The sequence below is a fragment of the Tigriopus californicus genome, chromosome 1 (assembly GCF_007210705.1).
Source record: "Tigriopus californicus strain San Diego chromosome 1, Tcal_SD_v2.1, whole genome shotgun sequence".
In the NCBI taxonomy this organism is placed as follows: Eukaryota; Metazoa; Arthropoda; class Copepoda; order Harpacticoida; family Harpacticidae; genus Tigriopus; species Tigriopus californicus.
In genome coordinates, this window is record NC_081440.1 from 12,793,215 (window position 1) to 12,818,563 (window position 25,349).

Genomic DNA, 25,349 nt, shown 5'->3' on the forward strand with positions numbered 1-25,349 from the left:
GGGGGGGATCCAAAGCTTTGCCCAGGTCATCAGGCCCTTGCAGATAGGCCAGGGAAGGCTCTGAACGGATGGCTTAGGGTCTCTCAGGTAAACCTGACCACAATCCTCAGTTCCCAAAGGTCATCCTGTAAGTAGACACCTTTTTCCTTGTACCAGTCACAAATAACATGGTTGTCTGTGATAGGAAAAGTGATTTAGTGGTGATCTTGAAGAGGAAAAAGAACCCCTGCCATTGATTCTCCAACCCGGAGTGAGCTCTCACTCAAAGGGAATAGCAAACATATCAACCGCTCTCTGAGATGGGAGTGACCGCGGCTCCAGCCTCTGGCAAGTTGTCAGTGACTACGGTGCTTTCAGGCTCCAATCTCTACTAGACTCTTGTTCATCAGTCTTCACTGAACGAACTCGCCATGGGAACAAGCGAAGGATTAGTGTTCCTGATTTCCCCACATGAGTGGATGTCTATTCTAGGGGACGGGAACGCGGCGCTTGGGTGCCCTCATTAGCGTGATGCAACTAAAGCCGCACTCTAGAATAAATTTGAAGGAGATACACATTCCCTTCTTGTCCAGGGGTTGCAACCTTTAGGGTCAATTCTGCCGAGGAAAAAAGATCCCACGTATGTGTCTCGGGAGAGAATGGAAGGACGGTGGAACAAGATGAAGAGCACTGAAACAAGAGATGAGTGCATTGTGGAAAGGAGCTCAAAGCTACAGAGAGGGATTGTCATTACCCGAGGAGCGGATTACAACTGATTCACCTGGGAAAGTGGTGACCTTATACACATGCCCAAACTTGGAACGGGCAATAAGAGGAGCCTTGCTTGCATGGAAGGTTCTTGTCTTCCTCCTCAAAAATGAAAGAAAGCAACAGTTGTGAATTCGCCTGGAACAAGGCAAGGTGGTGTCTTTCTCCTCCCTTCCCCGTTGAAGGTCTTAACTACAACTTCTCTGGTACAATTTAATAACACGAGGCATGCGATTACCCTCGCCGAGTTAATCAAGCTCGAATGGAAAGTGGAACAACGTGATGTGTTTGGTTGGTTGATTTGTTGGTTGGGTGGGTGAACAAGCTTGTGTCTATTGTAGGTAATGGCGTGACTAAAGCTTAAGATAGATCCGTCACTTCTCGACAGTGGAATGTTAGGGACATTGGAATTGTGATTTCTTCAGTGTTTTGGCTGCATCATGTAACCAACCGAGGTAGCGCCCTCTTAATGGTGAAGGAGCTCTTCACCCAGAAAGTGCATCCAATATCCTCTGCAAAGCTCTGTGGTTATTGTGGGGAGCAATCCAAAGGCATGCTTGAACACACAACAAGTCCAAGGTGAAGAGTGAATGCATATCAATCAATCTAGGCATAATCGATGAGACTGTCCAGAAAAATTCTCCAGATAGCCTTCAAACACAAGACCCTTCCGTGAATGAAAGCCTTCTGATTTCCTTCCAATCCAACGAGGGTGGGTCAAAAAGAAAATGTCTTGGCATAAGAAAGACAAGGGACGCACCGGTCTTCAAGTATTGAGAGGTATGGTCTGATCAAGTTTCAACGCTTCCTTTTACTCTCTGCTCGGCCAAATGGCTCAGTGATGTGACAATTCGATCATTCGATAGTAAACCATGGATTGTTCGCTAGCTGGAATTTTAGTGCACAGCAAGCTTTAGACAGACATGGACTAGCATAACACAGTGCACGCGCTTCAATTTATCGTGAGGACTACTCAGTACTCTCTGACACCAGAATTGGACTGTTAGCTCCTGTATGTAGCTAGCCTGTTGCATGCTTGCTGGCCAGACTCCTCACATAATGACTACACTTCATGAATCGTCCAGTGAGCAGTTTGTTATCGTTCATTTAATGGGAAGACAATCCTGTAGTCATGAACATGGTGTTATGAATAACAAGTTTCTCCCTCCCGACTCGAACATCTTTGAAGTCAAAGATAAGATTGGCCAAGTCCCTCTCAAGGTGTGCGTTTGTCAGCATCGGTAATGCCAGTGAAAGCATGGATCAATACGCCTCTGCTTTTGATGACCTGCCTGTCAAAACAGTCTTTGAATATCACAAGGAATATAAGGTACTCAGACAGATTGCCAATGGAGCCTTTGGGAGTGTGCATTGTGTCCAGAAGCGGGACACTAAAGTCATTCACGCAGCTAAATACGTCAAAAGTAGGAACTCAGATTTGGAGAGAGAAGTCAATGCTCTAAAGTCACTCTGCAAGTCAAATTTGGTCTTGAAATTTGTGGCCTTGTATCAGAACACGACAGGGATTCAATCCATCCTGGTGACCGAGTTCCTAGCCGGAGGCGATCTATGTGAGCGGACATCTTCCAAGGACTACATCCTTACTGAGCAAAAGTGTCGCAATGTCATCCGGCAAATCTGTCGGGGTGTGCAATACATTCATAGTAATAATTTCATCCATCTTGACCTCAAACCTTTCAATATAGTCTTCTCACAAAAGAAAGACGACTATGACCTGCGGATCATTGACTTTGGTCTGGCTCGAGAAATCGACGAGACCCGACGGGTCCGGATTGGTATGTGCGGTACTATTGAATACATGTCTCCAGAGGTCATGAATTGCTTGGAAGCCTCACCAGCATCGGATTGTTGGGGAATCGGAGTCATTGCTTTCCAATTGCTATCGGGAGGGGTGTCACCCTTCTTTGTGGGCAACCGATTCCGGACCATGGCCCGAGTTCTGGACTGTGATTATGCCATCAATGGACCTGAATTGGCCAAAACTTCGGACGAGGCCAAGGATTTCATATCAAGACTACTTCTGAAAGAGCCCAGCCACCGGATGACGGCCCATCATTGCCTTCAGCATCCGTGGTTAGTGGATGATAAACTGTACCTTGGTATTCTAGAGACCCTCGAAACCACGTGGATGAGGCGATGCCTAGCTCGAAGGCGTTGGTATCGGTTGTTGAATGCCGTCAGAGCTATGACCAGTATTCGGCAACTTTCGGGTAGTTGGGAGAACAACTCAAGCATGAGCTCTGTCTCGTCCGAAGACGATGATCCCGTGGTCCTGACCACTCCCGTCAATAGATTGCCCAACGGCTTGTCAATCTTTGACATCTCCGCTTATAACAACACCTTTGACAAGCTCCATCTGATTGTGAATAATGGAGCATTCGGAACCTTATTCTGTATCCAGCACACAGTCTCTGGAGAAGTCTATTCATCCAAGCATCTCAGAGACTCGTTCCCAACAATGAGAAAAGAAGCCTCCATTCTCCACCAGCTTCGCAACGAGGATGCCATTATTGCTTTTCATGGTCTTTACGAAGGACCTCACGAGTCTGTGATTGTCACAGACTTTTTGGTGGGAGGGGATTTGGTGGAACGCACCGCTAGTCCGGACTTTGTACTCAATGAGTCCAAATGTAAAACCTATGTCAGACAGATCTGCCAAGGTCTCCAGTACATTCACAAGTGCAATATCGTTCATTTAGACCTGAAACCATTCAGTATTTGCTTCGTCAGTCACGACGAAACTGCACTCCTCAAGATCACGGATTTCCAACTTGCCCAGAATTTGCCACTCCCCGAACGAAAGATAAAGGTGACCGAAATGTGCGGCTCCTTAGAGTTCATGTCACCAGAGGTGATTGAATGCACCAATGCGTCCACGGCCACGGATTGCTGGGGCGTTGGGGTCATCTCCTACATGTTGATCACGGGTGGTCAGAGTCCGTTCTACGGTGGAAATCGATTCCGTACCATGGCCAAAATCCTTACTGCTCAATATTCCTTAGACATGCCGGATCTCCGGCACATTTCCCCGGAGGCCAAAGAGTTCATCCGGCAATTGTTGCACGTGGATCCTTTCTTCAGAATGACAGCTCAAGATTGCCTGGACCATGCCTGGCTGACTTCAGATTCTGATTATGTAGATGTTCTCTACACCCTTGAGACCAAATGGATGAAACAACTCTTGGCTAGGCGACGATGGCAACGCTGGTACAATGCGGTGAGAGCAATGCAAAGGATGAGAAAATTCAGTGCTGCCTCATTTAAACTTGCCATGGAAGCTGGGAATTGACGAGCTTCACCTCTTTTGTAACCTTGGTTCTCAGTCTCTAACGTCTCTAACCCCATGAAAGAGCGGGGGTTTCTTTTTGACACCATCGCTTCAAGTCACTGCCCTCAAAATAATTAGAAGTAGAGGAGCTTCCCATTTGTCTAGAGATCCAACATATAATTATCAAGTCTCCCCCGCATCTCTTAAAGTACTCAAACTCGCTTGACAATTCTGCGCAAGAAATTCCCATTCATTCCTCATATCAAATACCAAGGCTGTTATCGTTATAACATGTTTCTATATCAAGATATCAACATTTCACGGTATTCCAATATCCATTCTGAGATTCCTTTTTCTCCCTTTCGATATCGTCGAGTTCATCTTTTTCGAATTTTCCATTTCATGTTCTGGTTCTTCTATATTTCTATGTTCCTTCATTCCTCACCCTTGAACGTTGTTGATAAGAATAAATGCTTGAAAGAACAACTAGAAACCCGTTAATTTCCACAAAAATATATTGCCTCATGTGGAATAACATTAGCAATTCACGGATCATATAGATGAAGTACAAAGGACGATTGTTAAGAATTATCACAGCACTCGATTATCACAATGATGCTCTTAAGAACTGCTCTTAAGAATAAGGTGATTGGAAAAAGGGTACTTAAAGTAATGATGATGTGTCGGATTGTAAGATCGTTAGAGGGCTGATGTGCCCTTTTGAAAGGAGATTCCAGTGCAAATTGAGATCAACTTGAATTCTTTAGCACGCCGGACTGAAAATTGACCGACATGTTGGTCGGGTCGTATGAGCCAGCCAAGTAATAAGTGTCGCTGTTCGAGAACAACTTTCTCCGCTTCACAGGGTCAGAAATGAGCACTCGAGAGTATTCCCTCAATGGTAACACTTGACATTTGTGGGAAATGGTTTGGACATCGTTTTCATCTGTGTGAGGAGATTGGAACAGACCGCCCTGAAATGGAACATAAACAAGTTCTTAATCTCTTAATGCACATCACGTCCGCTTTTTCTTTCGCTGAGATGTCAGGTTGTCACGACCAGATGTTCAGATGCTGCGTTATTACGGATTCAAATGGGAAAAGAAGCATTGCTTGAACAAGAGACAGTCTCTTGTATCCAGGTTCATTACTTGTTAGCAACTCAAAGAGGCGCTTGAGAGTTTTCTTTTCTTAGAACAAGCCAGAATGGTTTTCTTCCTCTGGGCTTGTTATTACCTTTCCATGGTATCTCAAAGCAAGTACCTTCAAATGGATCAACTGTGCAATTGTATTGTCCGTAAACATACATATTAGTACATCTTTGTTGCCTTAATGTGTACTTTCACTACAGATTCGAGCAATGTTTCCCTGAAATCATCTCCTCGCTAATGTAAAGTAAGGCAGCATTCATATTAAATGAGATGTTCGTCCAATCTTCCACGTCAGACTCATTAGTGAGAACTAACCACTTACTGTAAAGCCGCCGACCAATTTGGAACACCTTTCCTTTCCTTCCTTCTTTTTGTCTCTCAATCTAGCTTCAGGGTACATATTAAAGACAAAGAAAGAGGAAAATGCACAAGCTTCTTTCAAATCTCTTACTTCTCTAATTATTGGATGAGCATCAACCTTGGCAAGCTTTGTGTAAAGAGACAAGTGCTGCGACTAGTAATAGAATTAGATGAAACATTTGTCAAGGACAAAGAACTCATCAAGGAAAATAGGAGGATGCATTTATCAGAATCTCTACCCATCCCCCCACCCCTTTTTTTATCAGAGAAGCCAAGTCGTGATTTTTTTTTGTTTCTCTTCCCCTCTTTTCAGCAATCTTTGATGATATTCATTGAATTTATGATCAAGGACTGGACATCAAAGATGAAAGAGAGGGGATCTCGCTACCTTGTACCGATTTATCAAGAACTCTAAGGGGAACTTACGGGCACTTTGAGATCAAAGTTCTTGCCACTGGTCTCAATCTCCTCGGGATGATAGAACCACTTCACCTTCACCATCATGTTCCCGTTCCATGTCTCCCAAAGGAGCTCCACACGACCGATATAAGGCCGATCCACTCGTGCCGTACTTAGAAACACCGCGCAATCGCCCACATTGAGGATCTCGGAATCTCGCTGGATCGCTCGATGAAAGAGTTTTTTGGCCTTGCCACCTTTTTTACCGGGTCGTCGATATCCCTCATCGCCCTCGACCCAACGCCAGAAGGGCCTACCGGTGACTGGATTGATGCCGCTCACCCTTGAAGCGGCCTTATCGGTCTCACCACCGGATTCGCTTTCGCTACCAGATTCGTCAGACGAATCTTCTCCAATTTCATCATCCCCATGGTTGCTTTCTTCAGAGGTGGTCCGAGTTTGGTACATGGGGGATCGAATGGAGTATGTCGTGGTGTTGTTGAAACTCCCATCCAACTTGATCCGAAGATTGCCAGATTCCTCGTCAGGGCTCTCTTCGCAGTCGTCGTCCTCATCGGACAGATCGCCGCGATGACGTTCATCCTCTTTCTCTTCGTAGATGGTCTCCGTGGGTGGAGGCGGGTAGGATTTCTTGTGATAGTGCTTGTGTCGCTTTTTCGAGCAATGCTTGTGCTTGTGTCGCTTTTTATTCAACTTCCCATGTGGTGTGGTGATGGGTGCGATTTGCTTGCATTTTTTGGCGGGGGATGGAGACAACGATCCCTTGCGTTGGTAAAGGGGTTGAATGCGAGGGTGATGGAGATCATGATTTGCGTCTGCACTGTCATTGGATTGTCTCCGCTTTCGGGTGTCGAGCGGATCTGGTGCAGGAACTGGAAAAGTGAGAAGACGGGAGCAATTAATTTTAGGAGGAGTGATGATAGACCCGCCTGGGTAATCCCCGTCTTAGCCTTAAAATACGAGTGCGGGGTCTTCTTTCCCTAATTGTAACGAACGACCATCAATTGGAGCGCAGTCTGTCTGGACAAGTCTGAGCTTTGTGAGAACTTGAACAGGTGTTGATTGAAGGAGATAGTAAATACATACAGATAGGGTTTCCGAAAGCTCTTCTGTGGCCTTCAAACACTTGTTCTCGCACATGAGATAGAGATATACTAAGGATCAAACATCCATGTTTGGCTACTTACCAACATGGGAATAATTTGGAGGTAGCATCCGGACGTTGACAATATCAACTTGACGGCGGTCGCCATCATCCAGAAAGACTTCAACCATGGTCTCTTTAAAGGGCACTTCTGTCAAATCTACGGTACCAGGAAATAAGTAGTTGTAGGCCTGACTCCAATAAACGCACACTCTGGTTCCAATGGGAAGTTGCTTTTTGGATAACGGCCGCAGCTCAAAGATCTAAATTGTAGAGGAAAGCATTGATTAATTCCGACTTATTAAATGTGCTAATTAAACTCTCGCAACCTCCAATTTTGTTTCAACTCTACGTGCTCCTTGAATCGGTTAACTTACCCCGAGATTGAGGACATCATCTCTTGGCATGATATCCGGTCGATTACTGCGTTGTTTTTCCATGGTGACCGAGTAGATATCATCCAAAGGCGTAGAATTCAATCTGGCGGGATGAAAGCGCCCGTTGTCGAGCCACAAGAATCGAAGGCCGTCCTTTAAATCAGAAGCCTTCAACGTGGCAGTTCGCAAAGCAGTTTGCCCGGTGGACGATGATGGTAAGGCTGGAAAGAAATTGAGGAATTTGGGCGTTGAACGTGGTCGATCCCAATGCTTGACAAATGCTGGAATTCGTTGGAAAACCGTTGCAGAATTTGGTGGACAACTTGCAAAGAGGGGAGGGAATCTTATTCAGGGTCATGCTTTTGAGAGGAGAGGGGGGGGGGGCAAGTCATTTGTTAGAGTCGACACGCTCTTCGTCCGTTTTTTCTCCGATGAAGAGTGGTCCAAATAGAACGAGATATACAAGTGTTCAATAAATATTGCTGTCCTTAAGAAACGGATTTGGACTGACATCCAGATTTCATGGCTTCTAAATATTTGCTTGATGAGTTGCCTTTATATGGTGGTCTGTCAAGAGATCTGCATCATGTACCCACTCCTGTATTGGAACATCTGCCATCTGCTGATAGGTTTTTCTACCTCGACCATCAACATCACCTTTACGTATCAATGGGTAAAACACTAAGTGCGGAGAAATTCTCGTCAGCCAACAGCCTGCACACATTTTCTCCAATATCATCCTTCATAAACTCCGATTGCGGGCATTGTTTTTATGAGCCTAGTTCTTTTATGTTGGACGGCACCATAAAAGGGGAGAATGAAAGTTTGCATATGTTCTACTAAAATATTCCTAAGAATGATGCCCACTTCTCACCATATTCTGCCACAGCGCCCTCTATCGCCATTGTTGTGGGAGTGGTTGTCGATGACGTTGATGGCAATGCTGAAGGAGGTGGAGCTGAGGAACCCGATGGAGATAGTGTTGATGTGGTGGCTGAAATGACTCCTGCTTTAGACGCGGGCGACTCAATGGCGCTTGATTTGTGTTTCTTTTCTTTGCTTTTGGACGATGGAGTGGGGCTCGAAGCCAAAACTGACGAAGAGATTCCTTTGTGACTGGGCGAATTGAGATTAGAGTTGTTGAAACTGCCGACATTTTTAGGTGACTTGGACTTCTTCTGATCCTGGAAGGAGATAAACACAAACATGATTATAAATCTTGAGCTCTCAATTCGATTCAAGGCAGCTGGAGCTTTTTTCAGTTATCCCCACTCCACATTTGGGCCCTAATTTGTCGCTCCAGAAGTAGAAGGGATTAATTTATGGTTATTTCATTTGCAAGACCCTCGATGGCCAAACTTTTTCATGTGAAATAAGAAACCATTTACGTCAGAAATTGTCCACCCTTCCCAAATTGGTCAACCTACTACGCCGTACGCAGGGGGATTGAAGGAGGACTGTATGATTTATTTCCTCAGAAGCATTTGCATGGCACATGGTGTGACATGAAGCTCTATGAGGGTAAGTGCCGAGAATCCCTAAAATTTCTGAGCCCCTTTTCAAAGGCTCTAGAAGTCTATTCCTGACTGGCATCATACGAGTACATAGGGTCTTTTCTGGCTAGCCAAGCCAGAACCTAAATTGAGGTGCACTTACCTTCCAAGGTTTGTTCCCTTTTGAAAATAAGGTGGAAGAGGTGGAGGCCGAGGACGTTGTGGGCGGAGGAGAGGATGTGCCATGTGGGGGACTTCTGTACTCGGTGAACAAGAGACTTCCCCCGCACATTTGGGTTGGCTTACTCCCCGAGGCCGCTGAGGGCCCCTCACCCTTACTCGCCACCAGAGAGCCCAAGATGTGCGTGGGATGGTCTCCGCCGCCCCGCTCTTCCTCATCATCAGTGAAGTCGTATTCATCACGCATAGACGATGAATGGGCTGCAGCAGCACTGGTCGATTTGAATTCCCTCTGCAGATTGAGGCAATTCATCATGAACAAGTTCCGCGGCTTCTTGGGCACGATGGTTTCTGTACTGCCTGTGTGCTTTCGAGGCTTGTCAGCTTTTCGCTTCTTGGAAGAGGAGTTGGCCTCCTCGTCAGAGTCTTTCCGGGTGGAGTGAGATGAATAATTGGACTTGTGGGATAAGGAATGGCTAGAAGAGGTGGAATTCCTGCGGGAACCACTCTTTTTAGAAAAGGATAACGGAGTGGTTGGCAGGGATGGGTATTCCTGTTCGTTATCGTGCCTTTCTTCCACTTCTTCTTCATCATCCTCGTTGTCTTCATCATCGTTATCTTTGTCGTCGTCAACGTCGTCGTCGTCATTTTCATCCTCACGACTGTCGCTGTCCCTCTCATGGTGACTCTCCTCACTTCGGCCTTCGTCATCCGAGGTTGGATGAGGCGGTTCTTCTTGGGTTTGCACTTCTTCGTTCTCGTCTTCGTCCTCTGAATTCTGCTTTGAATGCTGACTCGAAGCACTCCCACCGCAGGTACTGCCCGTAGCCAATTTGCTAAGCAAGTTGGCGAAAGGGTTGGCTTTGCCTTTCATGAATTTTGCATTAATGGTCGACAGATTGGTCACTGAGTTGGAATTGGCTCTAGATGGAATCAAACTGGCGGTCAATTTGGGGGGCTTCAGAAGCTGGTCCCCTCCCTCATTTTTATTATTGGGAGAATCGGACCTGCTCCTCGGCATTGGCTCGACTTTGATTTGAGACTCTAAAGTTGGCGGAGTGGCACATGGCTCCAAAATGGGCGGCGAGAGATCCTCAAATTCTCCTCCTGGGCGACTGTCAGTGGAGGGGAGCTTTGTCTTCCGTGGACGACCCATCTTGGTCTTGCCTTTGCTGGTTAATTTCCTCTTCTTGGGTCTACCTGGGCCCCGTTTGGACCTCCCACCACCCTTGGCACTTCCCTTTTTGGGGGTGTTGAGCTTGAGCCTTGTCATCTCCCGATGCTTTTCGCGATAAAGGGTTTGTATTTCGGCCAACTGCCCCCTTAGCTCAACCTCCAATTGACTCATGATGTCTGTATTCTTAATTTGCTTCACAATCTTGGCCAAACTCTTGATTCCCATATAGTTATCCTCTTTGGGAGTGGTCAGCTCGAGGCCCACGCCCAAAGCAATATCCGTGGACACGCCATCGATAGCCAAATTCAGAGTCACTGGATTGGGTGGGGGATATTGCTTGATCTTATTGGCAATGAAATCTTTCACAGACACTTCGGCTTCATCACAGCTGTATTGGTGGAGGTTGTAGATTTCATTCCACGTTTGTAGTGGGTCCACTCTTGACCTCAGTTCGTCGAGATCAGTAGCGGTAACAGTGCACAAGAGCTTTATATTGATGTGGTTGAGGTCAAGGAACTTACTTTGAAGCCCCAGGGGTAAGAGATCCGTCTGGGTAATCTGACACAATGCAGTGATACCCTCCGAGAAGCCTATACACTGCGGTTGGGCTTCAAAGTGTTTATTCTTCTCAGAAATGTCAATGGCCTCCAGCAGGATTTTCAGCGGACTAAGATCTGCAGGATCATCTCGTGTGGCTCGTAAATCTTCACCATGAAATCGTTCATTTTCGGAGAAGAACAGCAATTCTCTGGCAATTTCCTCACAATCTTCTTGTAGCGAGGATTTCTCTGGCATTGGTTCTTGCGGCACCATTTGATTCAAGGGTGGTTCCTCTTCAACATCCTCCTGGGTAGATGGATTCAAAGTGGGGCTTAAGGGAGGCGAAGGACATTTCGTTACATTGGCCTCAATGGGTTCGGTTTTTATGACAGTTTCCTCTTCTTCACTCTTGGGCACCACATCGTCTTTAACGATGAGATCTTCTTGGCTAGGAGGACTTTTCGGAGGCAGCTCAGATGAGATATCAACATTTTTACTGCAAATGGTCTCACTTGATTCCTCCTCAAGTTTAGAGTCCGTACTAAGCCGAGGCTCAGTCTTGATTTTCGTCAAAAGAGGACTTGGAACACGAGAGGAAACATCAGATTTAGTGCTCTCATTAAGCAAGTTTTTTGAGATTGAAGATTGCTTAGTAGTAAGAGAGATTACGTCGAACTTTGTAGTTGATTTAGATGGCTTTTCTCTATCCAATGATGCAACAGAAGTTGCTGGATTGACCTCAGATTTGAACAAAGTTGTTGCAATTGGCGGTGACATTATCGCTGCTGCATCTGTTGTTGGTGCTGCTTCATTAACTGTTGTTGATTTTGATGTTGTTGGTAGTGGTAGTGTTGTTGTTGTTGTTGGCGGTGTTGGTGGTGGTAGTGCATGTGGTGGTGGTGGTGCTGTTTTTATTGATGCTGTTGTTAACGTTGTTAATGATGATAATGATGATGCTTTGGTTGCATTTAGACTCGTGAGAGCATTGGTCGATGTTGCAATATTATCACTAACATGAACTTCTTCTTTGGGGGGTTTGGTTGATTCCTTTTCAGGATCACGCGGTCTGACTGAGTCGAAAAGCCGGTCAAACGCAGCATTGGGATCTTCAATTTCTCTCGTATGACGCATCCCATCAGCACTAGAACTTGTGGTGGTTCTTTTCTGATGAGGTTCATCGTCATCGTCGCTCACAGTTATGGTTTCAGGTTCAAGCCTCCTTACGGATGGCAATGGAGGCCGATACATTCCTTTGGACGCACTTGCGGCATGGTGATGCGCAGCCGCAGCGGCTTGTTGCATGTACATCTGTTGGTGCATGTACATCTGGTGAAAGTGGGCTACAGCAGCCGAAGATGAAACAGGAGGAGTGGCTGGGGGTGGTCCAAGGGAAGTGAAATGAGACATGCCTGACGGCTGTTGTTCATATGGAGATGGGGGTGTTGGCCATGCGCCATGCTGAGGAGGGTTATTGGCGACATCAGTAGGAATGAGCAGGATTTGACCAGTTAAAGGGTCCTTGGCTAATTGATAGCCCATGGGTATGGGACCCATCTGAGGAGGAGCCCCAACCAACCCGGGGGGCATCCAAGGTGGGATTGAGGGATACCCTCCTGGAGACGGTGTCCCTGGAGGGACATGGGACGGCGGCCACATTGGAGACCCGCTTGGCGGGTGTGGCCATCTCATAGGTCCATGAGCCCCCAAGGGTGACACTCCCTGGGGGTTCATCATGGTCCCATACTTTTCTCCATGGGGTCCACATTGCGAACTCGTTCCACTATTTGAGGCCGCAGCTGCTGCACGACTCAAATCCTCCGCTCTTTTGAAATCCAGCGACTCCTGCTGTCTTTGCCTTCCAATGGCAATGCCCACAGGAATGGATCCTACAAAATAGACCAATGAAACATTAACATAATTCAATAAAAAATGAAAAAGTCCAAAGGAATGCGCCTCACCTGTCGTAGCGGGAAGATTGGCCTCTGACACACTTTTCTGATGCTGAAGATTTGATCCCAATGAGGTGTCTCGTCTTCCATCAGCACTTGCACTTCTTAACGATGCCGAATTTGAACCAACAGCCCCAGACAAATGTTCGCTTCGTCTGGATCCGCTCTGACTCCTCTCCGTGCCGCTAGTTGCCGCCGAATTCTCAGCACCCTTCTGTTCTCTTGCGCTGGATCGGTCAACTGACGGCGGTGCGGAAACGTCTTTCCGATGACGGCGTTTTTCAGCATGTTCCCGTTGCCATCTTTGGATGCGGCTATGATTGTAAGGATAGGTACGACAACACTGACCATCAAAATCATCCACTAGCACCTCTTCGGGCTCTTCAGGTTTGTCCAGCTTAATGATTTTGTGGTCGTTTTCTCTCAATGACGATAATGGTCTCGGCGTTGCGTCTGAACTAAGGACTGAAATTTGGAAATGAACTCTAATTATCGTCTTTAAGGGCTTGAAAGGAGAAGTTTGTCCGATAGGACTTGAAAGCCTTCTACACAATTCAAAACTCAGTTCGTGACTTATTTGATATTTACTGTTGGAAGGATTACTAGGCTTTTCAAAAGTCCCACAGGTGCATGGATTGTGAGGAAATAGAGGATCAAAATCTAACTCTTCGAAAAACAGTTCTCACTTTTTGCGCTCTAGCGCTGCGATTAAGCCTAGCAGTTGCACTTGGATCTGGCCAGCGAGACCCCTCAAAATCAAGCAAGAATCGTGTAGTTCAGTCCTTAGTGCGCTCCACGCACTGGTGTCTGACGGGAAAACAGTACACAGTAGAGCTCGTTTGCCTCTTTCATCCAGCGGCATAGTTTACTAGTGTAGCTCAGTAGTGAAGTTTTTGGACGCTCTCGGCAATACATACGGGTGGTACGAGTAGAACTGAGGGTCCATGGTATGGTACAAAGATGGATAAAGGGAGACTCGTGAAGGGGGAGAATGAGATGAAGGGAGGAAAGCGAAGGAAAGAGAAGAGTCTGGTGCACTATGCAATCTTGAAAGACCATTAGTAATGCTGTTGGGAAGGCTAATACTACTCCGTTCACTTCAGTCCTGTGACAACTTCTTGTACTCTTGAAGAACGTGGTGAAGCGTAGTGCCACTTCTCTTTCCAGACGCAACCGACAAGACTTTGGGACCCAAAGGGAAAAATGGAAAATGGTCCAAGCTACTAAGCGCGGGAATTTTATTTTTGGTCTTCAGAGTTACTGTTATTACTTGGGAGTCCGTTTGAACGCCTGGACAAAGGATGATTCTGGAGTTCTAGCTTCGGTCTTCTGATGGAAAATTCGGAAATAAGAAATGAGGGGAAGTTGTAACAAGAGGAGCACACACCCGGCACAAGAAGACGGAATCCCTGACACCCGAATTAATTCGAAACCAATGTTTGCTTCTAAGTGATTTACAGTTTGATTTACAATTTTGGTAGGGGACCTAATGTATGATCATTAGAATATGCCGAAGAACAGGCGAGAAACTCGACTCATCTTACCTGAGCTCATTGTTCCCGTGGTGGATACCACGCTGGTGTTAGTGCCCATGAAACTGGCCGATAAAGGACAATGGGATGGTTCGGAATGAGATGGAGGGCCAAAAGGCCGGAATGGGACGGATGGGGTGGGTTTTAAAAGGGGACCACTCGGACCACTGCTTGTGGTAGGGCTAGACTCATAAGGTGAAAACATCTTTGGCTTGGGCATACTGGATGAAGGCGAAGTCAGCGACATTCCACCTCTAGGAGAGGGATGAGGAATCGAAGTGGACAAGGGGTCCAAGATGCCTCCGTGAGAAGGGTACAATCCACCTCGATCCAACGGAGACAGTCCATGAGAAAAGAGGGGCTCTACCAAAGATAAATATCACTTTAAGATACAAGACTCAATTTTTGATTAACAGCATCAACACACCACGTGTCGCCGAGGAAGACGCCACTAATGAGGACAGACTAGATCCAGTGAATTGAAATGACGAGGTCGTCACGTTGGCGGCCGCAGCTGCGGCTCTAGCGGCTGCTTCTTTCTTCCTGGAATCTTCGAGGACTCGTTGGACTTCAGCCATTCGAGCGACCTCAGCGTGGGCCATGTTGATTCGATGGGATTCGGCTGCCATTCTTTGGTGGTGATGGTGAGCATCCAAAAGAGAAAATTGCGGATGGTAAAAGGGGTTTCCTCCGGGACCATGTGATCCTGGCCCTATGACTGATCTGGGATCCCCCATTCCCGGGCTCAAGTGGGGATATCCAACCGGAGAAGGTGGTGGAGGATTGAGTGAAGGTGACAAACCTGCAAAGGACCGTGAATTAGAGGCTTTAATTCATGCTCCCCCTTGGTTTCCATTTCTGAATCGGCTGGAGAGTGAATTTTAATAAAATCCCTCGGAGCTTTGAGAACTGTAAGACGACGAGTCTAAGCACATCGTTAGCCTCGACGTGGAGCTCTTGCTAAGGATCACGTCATTTCAATAAGCACACTGTTCATCTCATCATCGTGGATGGACGAAGGGACCAGTGCCTCTACAATGGCCACCATGGGCACAGTAATGGCCAGACCCCCTTGGAGGCTAGCACGCATGTTTCTGGGGGATAAGGATTCCCCTTCTTTCTCTTAAAGCAAAGCGAAATATACAGGGTGAGCACTAGGCTCGCCTTTCTGTTGTATACACGGCATCGCGGAGGGCACATTCGACCACGTCGGTACGAACTACTACCCCCATCCATTGTACATCCCAGAGACACAAGCGAATCGAGGGATGCGATAGCACAACCGGGAAAGACCGAGGGATGAAATGCACTTAAGCAGCACATCCTCACAAAGCAAAGCAGCCAGAGGCAGGCAGGCAGTCCATAGGAACTGCAGAACAAAGAGGGAAGGGACCAAAGACTGACTAGAGCATCTTTGACATGTTTTGCTTAAATCAAAACTCTGGAATTATTCCTACACTATCCAAACCTCTAGACTCCAAAACATACATGCATGTTACAGTAGACTATTTGATAAGTTCAGGAAAAATATTCCCGCTGAACAGAAGAGCCGTTGGGATTCCCATTAAACCGCTTTAGAGCTGAATTACCTAATATTCAACCGTCTAATTAACTTCCAGATAAAAATGAATTTAATGTGCTAATACAAACTATTTGCAATGCATTCCTTGCTCTGTGCTCATACTGGAATATTTTAGGCAAGCTTTTCTAGCTATCTCTCTGCCCTAGGCGTTGGTAACTAGGCACGGTTTGAGGGGAAAAAAGAAATATATGAACTCATTCGCCTCGGTAAACTGCTCTTACATCGACAGTGCGAGCTCTGTCCCTTGGAACAGGAGAAAACGAGGCTTTTTGACGACTTTTGAAATCGTGATTGTTCCACCCACCAACCTTGCACGGGATAAAAGAACACATCAAATTTCTTTCCAAATCATTTAAAATCAAAGAAAATTATAACCAAGCGCCAACGCGACGAAGACGATTTCACGAAACTGTTTGGCCCGCAAATTGGAAGACCATATCAATTATCTGAATGTAGGTAATGTCCGCATTAAAGCGAAGCTCGTCGTCGCGGAAGCTTCCGTCGTCCTCTTCTCCGTCCGTCTTTCGCGCTCGTCTGCGTTTGATTTGGATTGACAGAAAAATCAATTCCTGCTTAGTCCGTAATAACAAGAGTAAACACACATCCCTCGCTCAGATAGGGTGCTGATGTGACAGTACATCATATTCTCAACAGATATCTTTTCCAATCCCGAATAAATCTAGGAGCTATTCTTCCTTGTACGTTGGTTTATTGAGATTGCGTTCCCAACTTTCGCTTAAATGATGGAACAAAATCAATGTTCCAACTTAGAAAGCCCTCCCTCATTGTAGTGTTCCTGCAATGTCTGGAGAAAGAAAGGAATTCATCACGCCAACCTCAGCATGGCATCAATATTAAAATCAAATCCGTCTAGCGATGAATTCAGGACAGCTTTCAAAAGGACAAGAAACCAAGTTCGAACCTCCGGAGAAATTGAATGAGAATAACTGGGTCTAAATCGAACAGGTCACCTGGATAATAAGAATTTCGAATGACCTACATCAGAAACGGATATTGTTATCATTGGATGACAAAATGTTTTCGCAATGAGTCACGAGTACTTATCCTATGAAAAAAAAAATCATGATTGGTTCAACAACACCAAACAAGTTTCCAAACCATCATTCTCAATATCTATCTATCGCGTGATTTTTGGGGCTTGTGCACCGGGTCTACCTCATCGTGTGCACTCGCTCAGTTACGAATTCAGGATGACAGAGGCTACTGCGAGTAAACGAAATGCGGATTCAGCGGATTTCCCTTTTTTAGAGGACACCCCCTCGTGCTCTCCGTGCTTATTTACTAGCACGGCGTTAGTCTCCACAAGGTGGTTGGGGAGAGGGAATTGTCCTCCCCCTTCTTTGTGGTGATATCAGGAGAGGTGGTCCCCCAACTCCAACTCAAGGGGGAGCTACGTACTTGGCCTGATGAAGCAATCGATATTTTGCATGCCAGCATTTTAATTTGCTTCAATGTAGACGACCGAGACGACCGACTTATTCTCATGATGTTTAACATTCAGGCACACTGACAGGGAAGCGGATACAAGCACCACAAATTAAGGTGCAAATTCAAGCTACGAAATTAGTTACTGGATTACAATCTTTCTATTGAAGTTGCCCTATCATGGCCATGAATGGCCTTGGCAAAAGAGAAAATGAGTCCGGTTTTTATGGCAAAATAAACCATGCGGGCGAATTAAAAATCTGAACACAAGGCAAGTCACCTTTGTGCGTTCATTCTACCGGGAGCGGAAATCGTAAAGAATAGCGTAATGAGCAGATATTAATCAGATGACTTTTTTTTTCATGCAGACAATGAAATGTGGCTTGGTAAAGGTTGGTTTTCGTGCGTACCTGTTGATACTGGGGGCCAATGATGATGACCAAGATGCGGATGAGCAGGCATCCCGTGAAGCCCACCTCCCGGGGTGGGCGGGAGTGGCTGAGCGGATGAAATGGCCGGGGTGGCAGACCGATGCAATCGAGGGTCCATCAGGCCCGCCAAATATACTGAAATGAAACGAGATAAGAACCGGATTATTTGGTGAGTTTGTGGAGGTGTTTTTTAAGGCACCAAAACCAAAATAATTGATGCCACAGAGGACTGTTACCCCTTTTCCTGTCACTTTGAAGAGTGGTTGGAAAGAGATATAGGAAAACGTTTTTAACAACTGCGCCATTCTTGGTGAGAGCAGGGATTAATCAAGTACACACTTGATTTGTAGTCCTCCTACTTTCCTGTCAAGTTTATTTGATACGCTAATGTCACATTTTGCGCTCACATGCGGGTTTTTTTGCCAGATAAAAGCTTCGAGGGAATATGTACAGATAAGGCAAATTGGCTTCCTGTTCCAATCTATAGTTCCCCGACTTCACTCTGCTATGCTCTTATCCTTTTGTTTCAGTTTTAGAATACTTTCTGGGTTCATTTATAAGTACCTCATTATTCAAATCGAAGCCCTGTCATATGAATAATTCTCATCAAAGAAAAGCTCAATCAGTACGGTTCTTGTGAAACATAATTGATACTCATTTCGCAGTAGTAACGGTTCCAGGTTGTTAAGAAAGAGAGTACAGTTGAGAACTTCTATGACTACGTAGTTAGTTTGAGACCAAGTCAAGTACTTGGAAATTCATGGATCACTGAATGGAACTCACATGTGGGGTCCAAAGCAAATGCTACGATATGAGGAAACTTTCTCAATGAAGTCGTTTGAATTCATCATTACGCCGCTTGAAAGAGCCTTTGAGATTAAGGGAAAAAACTTTTGGCTCTAATCCAACTTCTGAGCGATATACCCTGTAGCAATCAATTAAGGTATTGGTTTACTTTACGTCAATGACGTTACTGACGTTCCAAAAAATCTGATGCAGGTATGATATCACAACAAAATGAGCAAAACCCTATCTCCGATACAACCTTGTGTGTTTGCTTGCTGTTGGCCTCATTTCAAAACCGAAGGATATTCCTGAGTCTAAAATCAAGAGCATTGTGAAGTAATCACAGACGAAAATGTGGGACCTCAAATCAAATGAGGACTTGTTAGTGGATGGAGTAATGGGAATTATTGGCTGGAACAAGTGTGCTGAGGCCGTCTCTCTATTATTACTCCTCTCTTTCATGAGAATAGTCTTTACACAACTTGTCATAGCTACAACGGGCTTTAAATACCGTTTACGTAATGTGGCAAAACGGATCCTCTTACAAATGATTTTGGTTCTAAGAGCCCTACAATTTATATTGTGTATCATATATGGCTACAGATGTTTGGTGAACTCTCGGAGGAACGAGTGACGTGCGTTGCCGATCGACAAGTTGTGTGAAAACAAATGTTCGTTTCACCTAAGCACTTGCCCCGGTAAATCAGCTGGTTTCATGAAAACTCCCAAATTATGCCTAATTACGCCGAAGGAGTCTTTCCTTTTCAAGGGTTGGTCGTTTCAAGATGGAAAGTCTGGAACAATTTATGTCAAACGGAGTCGCTCTGAGAAGGCATAAAAACAACAGCGTCAAATGCGGTACCAAGGGTGTGCATGTACACAATAATTGGCACCACTCAAAGCATGAAACTCCATCCAGGTTTTGGTGGTTCATGGGAGAACACTTTAGTCATTACTACTTCTACTTCTATCAACCACGACCACTTCTTCCAGCAGCAATTGCCACACAACACAACGAACTTTGCTTATAGTGAGTGAAAGAGTCGCTCATGTCTTTGAAAAACGCAATTTCGCGTCCGTCCCCAACCTCATTGATGAGCGAACTCAACTTCTGGACAACTGAAGCATTCCAAGGCTTCCACCCAAATGGAGAACACAACACGTCCATAGATCGATGATACATCCGTGGCCTGACTCACTCTAGCCAGAGCGCTTGGAAGATCACTCACGTTGGAATGTCCGTTTTAAAAAGTCGACAACAGAATGAGCTTCTTTGAAGGGATTCTTTCTACTCTTGTGGGCATTGGATTTGAATCAGAATTCGTTTAAGATCATCATCGCTTTGGAGAGCCCGTCCACTAGGATTGAGATTCTTTTTCCTCGCTCCTCTGATAGACTATGTAGAGATGGATCAGAGATCCTTCGTGTTATTCTTGGTGAGTGCGCCGTCAAAAGCACAAAGGGCCATTCATTCATCATGGATCAATAAAGTGTACCAGTAATAGTACCACCACCACCAACCACTGCAGTTGGCGAATGTCTTACAGAAATTCAATTTTTCATCCTCGAATTCCTTCAAAGAAATGATGGCAGAGTAATTTATCACGACCTAACTATTCCACACATATAAAGCGGCATATGCATTCGCATAAACCCCCAATCTATTCCCTTAAAATCTAAAAATATGCAACATGGAACGAGTTCGCTTCTGCCCGGTATTTGAAGTGGTTGGGAATGAGCAATTTGACTGGGGTAAATGAGGGTCATTTTGTTCAAGTTTGGGGCCAAGGAATCCTCTCCTAATTAGAGAGGTGGTTCGCTCATGAAAAAGATTCATGTTTATGACATGTCTGGACCAAAGAGCACAAAGGCAATTTGAACCGCTCCAGACTTCTGAATCTTGAATTGGCTCCGAATTGCCACATTGGAATTCGGGATGGTTCATCTACATTTATTGAAAGCAATGGGCAGACTCGCCTTTTCATTAGAAAACCGCCAATCTCCATGAAATGTCAATGCAGAATACAACGTCCGTTCAAGGCTGACAATTATGCAAAACATATGACCCCGATAACAATTAAATTCAGATGGTCTCTCGTAATAAACATTTACATTTCTGAGAGGGCCAAACAACTCACACAATGTATAGCAGAACCAGTGACATTAGATTGCAAAGATGAGCAGCCACTTAAGTATTGCGAGATTTTCACAATCAAATAAATTGTGGCGATTGTTGCTTTGAGAAGGCATCCTTGGATAATGACTACACCATACGTACAAGAGATCAAGGATAGCCTTTTGGCGCTGAAAATCATGCGAAAGATCGTGAACTAACGCTTGGATGGAAAACTGCACAATTTTGTCAACATGGTCCAATCGAATCCTCAAAGGCTGTCAAGCAAGATGTGCTGGGTCAACATATTCTTTCATGATTGTTTTTCCAAGTCACATTGATCTGAATCGAAGGTTTGACTAGCATGTGGGTCCTCTTTTCTTGGACGGATTTCTCCGCCGCAACACATTGGCAGCTCTTTGGTATGTCAAAGACCTTCCTAACGTGGATAAGGGACCGAAATAAGAGAGGCTAAATTAAAAAAAGAAGAGTTCCTACTTCTAGTCCATCCAATCAATGAGGGTCTTGCCTCATTTATCTCAATCTGGATCTCCAGAAACATATGGCTTGTGCTGTGCATATTTTGAGTATCGAATAAACAGCTCAATTTGGATAACTTGTAATTCAGAAGCTTTGGCGATCCGTTTGGCAATGAGCTGAGATTAAAACTTTAATTGCACTTATCATGAAATCTTGGAAGTTGCAAGAATTTGCGGTCATAACCAAGTCAGCTAATGACTTCAATTAATAATGAAGACAACAGACTTGTGAAATCTGAGCCCCGCCAAATGCTTCGTAGAGTCAGTCATCTTTGGTTTGAACTAGTCAGTGAGTCAGTACAGGGTATGCCAAAACACTCATCCAACATCAAACACTCCATGAATGGCTCTTTTGAAATCCGAGGTGCCACGTCCACCTTTCCTTCTAAGAGTGCCAAAGCTAAGGTCTCTCCTTACGATTTGTCAGAGTTTCGGGTTGTTTTCCAAGATGTTTTTGTAACATGAGTTCTGCTAATCTTCCACTGAGGGCCGGCATACCACCACAATAGGCATGGGTCGGATGAGAGACACCTATGGTATGACCATCTCCAGCTCTCCTTCAATTTCACGTTTCTCTTCCCACAGACACAGGGTAGTACCATGTCTTGGATAATCTATAATCTGGATAATTGTAGCCAATGATTGACTTCTCCTCCATCGAACATCAGATTCGACTAAAGCCTAGTGAATGCCTGACCGAGAATGGAACCGATGCCACAACACAGGAAATGGGTCTTCTTGGCCGATCTTGTAGGCGAGAACAAACAGCCTCCTCATTCTGCCCCACGGCGAACCCAATGGACATCAGTCACATCTTCTGGTTCGTCTTTGGAGGTGTGTGTTGTTGTCGTTGTTGAGCGCATGGACTCCCCTCGAGAATAAATGACCCTTGGAAGAGCTAGAACTTCATGAGTTGCTTTTTTGCTTGGCCATTTTCATGATTTGAATCCCCCCCCCCCTTTTCTTCCCAACCTGAGCTTTGCTTTGCTTTGGGTGGGATTTATGAGCATTTGTGCAGAAGACACAACCACTCCTAATCGGTTCATGAATAACTTGAACGAATGCTCGGGTTGGAGCTCTTTCTTCGTTCTTAGTCGTCTACTTGAACCACTGGCAACCCTCTGGTATTGATGGGGATAACCGGTCGTCTCATTATGTGCTGAACTCTTTGGCTCCTGGAGTTGGTGAATGCAAATTATACCATTTGTAATTTGCGACAAAGTCCGGGAGCTTTTTTTCCCTTCTTGAACAAAGCCAAGTTTCACTTTGGAATGGGAAACCATTAACGAAGAACGCACCGACACGGTGCAGGTTGATGGTTGCAGAGTACCCTTACCTGAAATGGAAATTAGAAATGTATCTTCTCTCCTTTCTTTCTAGGCAAACTTTACGCTTCATGCTCAAATGTTCTCGCTCGTTTTCTACTGTTCCTTCGCTCCTAATCAAGTTGACTTTTTGACAAGGAGGTTTTACTGCGGAATATATCACATGGGCAGACTTAGGCTTGAAGGCCTCGTGAACCAATCAGAGAGCGGCATTTCCAGTATAGTAAGACTGTGCAGCACTCGCTTTAATGCACATTAAATGCTTCCAAATAGGGCTGGAGGTTCCTCCTTGTTTTTTCACTCTAAAACTAAAGCACTCGGGCTCCTCAAATCAAAACACATGACATTCAACGTGTATTGATTATTTGTTATTCACTCATGAAAATATCAATTAATGTGCTTCTAATCAAAGCTACTCGCATTGGACTACTTACTCGGAACAAAATTGATTCAGGTGTTTCAGAAGTCAACTTTCGGGCCTGATTGTCGATATTCTGAAGCATAGAGCGCTCTTCATCCCTTCTAATACACAGTTGAGGTTTATGAGATATGAAAAGATTATGAAGTTCTGTCGTTGTCGTCGTCGTCGTCGCTTCACTTCGTGGTGTAGTATCCTGTTCAAGGTTCAGTGTGTCCATGCCAAGCGATAAAATATTCTTTTGATGTTGACATTTCTCAGGTCTGAATCATTTCATTCTTTTTTCAATGTTCATGACATCCCACTGAAAATGTATTCCAACTTGAAGCTCGGAGAATGAAATAGAACCAAGAAATAAAGATTAGATCCATCCTGCATTTTGGTGCTGACGTTTAGAAGAACAGGTTCAACCATGAGAACCAATGCAATTTGAGTTAAAGAGGCAAGAGTTTGGTTTCCCTCTACGCAACAAAAAAAACATCCTAACTCGTAGAGTTTTTCGACTTGAGAGTAATGTGCTTCAAGTAGAAGATCAAGTAGATTAAGTGAAACATGGCTCGAAGGGCCGCACAATCACAAAAATGGACCATTGCACTCGCTTAGACCTCTATGCAACATGGATCACAAGTCAAAATCTCAATAGCCAAGGTTATAGTTTGTGTGCCTGGCTTGTCATGTCCCACGTGTTGAAGCTCGAAAGTCATAAAAGGCCATTGAACGTGTTCCAAGAGCGTTCCCTCTCCAAAAGTGTCGAGCGGTCCATCATCTCCCTTCTTCATCTAAAGAGAAGAAGAGGGGGAGGAAGGCACGAACCTTCACTCCACCGGGTCCGTTGGGGACAAATATCTTTGAATCTACGTGCCAGAGGAAAAAAGAAGAGAAATTGTCTCCAAAGCCGTCGACACACCGTCAGTCAGCTGATGCAGATGATGAGGGTTCTGTTCTCCTTTGAAGTCTGCTTTGCTCAAGCGCGTTTAATGTACATACAAATAGTACAGTTTTGAAAATGTTCGACCCATTTATTCCATCCACTTGACGATAACAGGTTGAGAGGGTGAAGATAAAGGAGACCGAGTGGAATGGAGAGAATGCATTCAACTTTTGTCGTTAATGTCTTTCTATGAAATAAATCGAGGAACACACGGAGCGGAGCTTCCAGGACATATTCACCCTTCTGTTCCTTTCCACATATACCAAAGAAAAACGAGAAAGGGAAAGCAAATCCCCCAGCTGGTTTGTATTTATGGGTACCCGGCAAAGTCCGACAACACTCTTATAAAAGACCCACTTGGCCTCTGGTTGCCCAAAATGGGATAATGGAGGTGAATTTATCTGTCGAGAGTCCGACAAATTACCGCATGTGTGGTATTCGTCGGAATATCATTCAAGCTCCAAGGGCGAGATTGAAGTCAGATTCCAATGGAAGAGTGCATTTCAGTTCTTCCCGGAACAATTTCCCAGATCAATAACAAAGACGATCGAAATGGAGAGCGAGAATTCAAGAATGAAAAGATCGAGAGATTTTATGAAATCCACACACCATCCTTGTTTCATGGCTTGCTTAGAGCATAGGCGGATATTTCTGTTACGAAGGTGGGAGTAACAATGATATGATTGTATGACGAAGGTAGAAGCTTTTACTGATAACAAGCAGTGCACTATCTGTGGCTTATCACGTCTGACTCCTTGATGCTTAAAAGGAAGATACTCATTTGTGCTCAATCAAATATAGTTTCCTCTTTCAAGGGAATATTTATGCTTGTTAGTTACACTTTGAAGGATCCTGACTGGTCCATGATTTTGAGTCGAATCTGTTTCTCATGAAAGACGATCTCCCTGGGTTCTGTTTCGTGAAAAAATGATATACACGGTAATCTTTTGAACGACCAAACGTGAGGCCTCTGAACTCTAAGCTGGGGAGCCATAATCCTAGGGCACGAATCCGCCAGATTGAGAATATTCATGGCAGGATGAGCAAATTTGATCTGCTGTTGCTGCTCATTTCCATGTGTGCAACTCAAGCTCAGTCATGATGATATTTGTTGAAAGATCGTGAGTTTAAATCTATGAATCATGCGGGGCCAAACGCTTTATTAGAACTTCATTCCTCTCCTACAACACAACAGCACACTGAAAAGATAATCACCGCTATTCTGATTATGCCAGACTTGACGGACGTGTGGTCTAGATTTTTGAAGGCCTCGAAGCGAAAATATTTTTTGGTTTCCACTTCAACCAAACCACCAATCGAGTGAGCGAGTTCACGCACCAAAATAATGATTACAGGCCTTTCCGGACGAGACCAGGGGTAAGAGAGAGAGAGAGAAAGAGAAAGAGAAAGAGAGAGAGA

General features: G+C 45.0%; 2 protein-coding genes across 2 annotated transcripts in view; one reads left to right on the forward strand and one right to left on the reverse strand.

The window, feature by feature from the left end:
- The first annotated feature begins 140 nt into the window (after positions 1 to 140).
- LOC131877580 (calcium/calmodulin-dependent protein kinase type II subunit alpha-like) lies at positions 141 to 4,520 on the forward strand. The gene has a single exon (XM_059223289.1). The coding sequence runs from the start codon at positions 2,006 to 2,008 to the stop codon at positions 4,055 to 4,057; it is 2,052 nt and encodes a 683-aa protein (XP_059079272.1). The 5' UTR covers positions 141 to 2,005; the 3' UTR covers positions 4,058 to 4,520.
- Positions 4,521 to 4,533: 13 nt separating this feature from the next.
- LOC131877571 (trinucleotide repeat-containing gene 18 protein-like) overlaps positions 4,534 to 25,349 on the reverse strand; it is a 28,947-nt gene continuing 8,131 nt past the window's right edge. Inside the window, exons 2-11 of the mRNA XM_059223278.1 lie at positions 17,798 to 17,953; positions 14,787 to 15,161; positions 14,372 to 14,722; positions 12,837 to 13,292; positions 9,145 to 12,764; positions 8,363 to 8,672; positions 7,489 to 7,709; positions 7,155 to 7,374; positions 5,974 to 6,839; positions 4,534 to 5,010 (exon numbers count right to left, since the gene is read on the reverse strand). Coding sequence (XP_059079261.1) covers positions 4,786 to 5,010; positions 5,974 to 6,839; positions 7,155 to 7,374; positions 7,489 to 7,709; positions 8,363 to 8,672; positions 9,145 to 12,764; positions 12,837 to 13,292; positions 14,372 to 14,722; positions 14,787 to 15,161; positions 17,798 to 17,953 — 6,800 coding nt within the window. The 3' untranslated portion in view covers positions 4,534 to 4,785. The remainder of the gene's footprint in view (positions 5,011 to 5,973; positions 6,840 to 7,154; positions 7,375 to 7,488; positions 7,710 to 8,362; positions 8,673 to 9,144; positions 12,765 to 12,836; positions 13,293 to 14,371; positions 14,723 to 14,786; positions 15,162 to 17,797; positions 17,954 to 25,349) is intronic.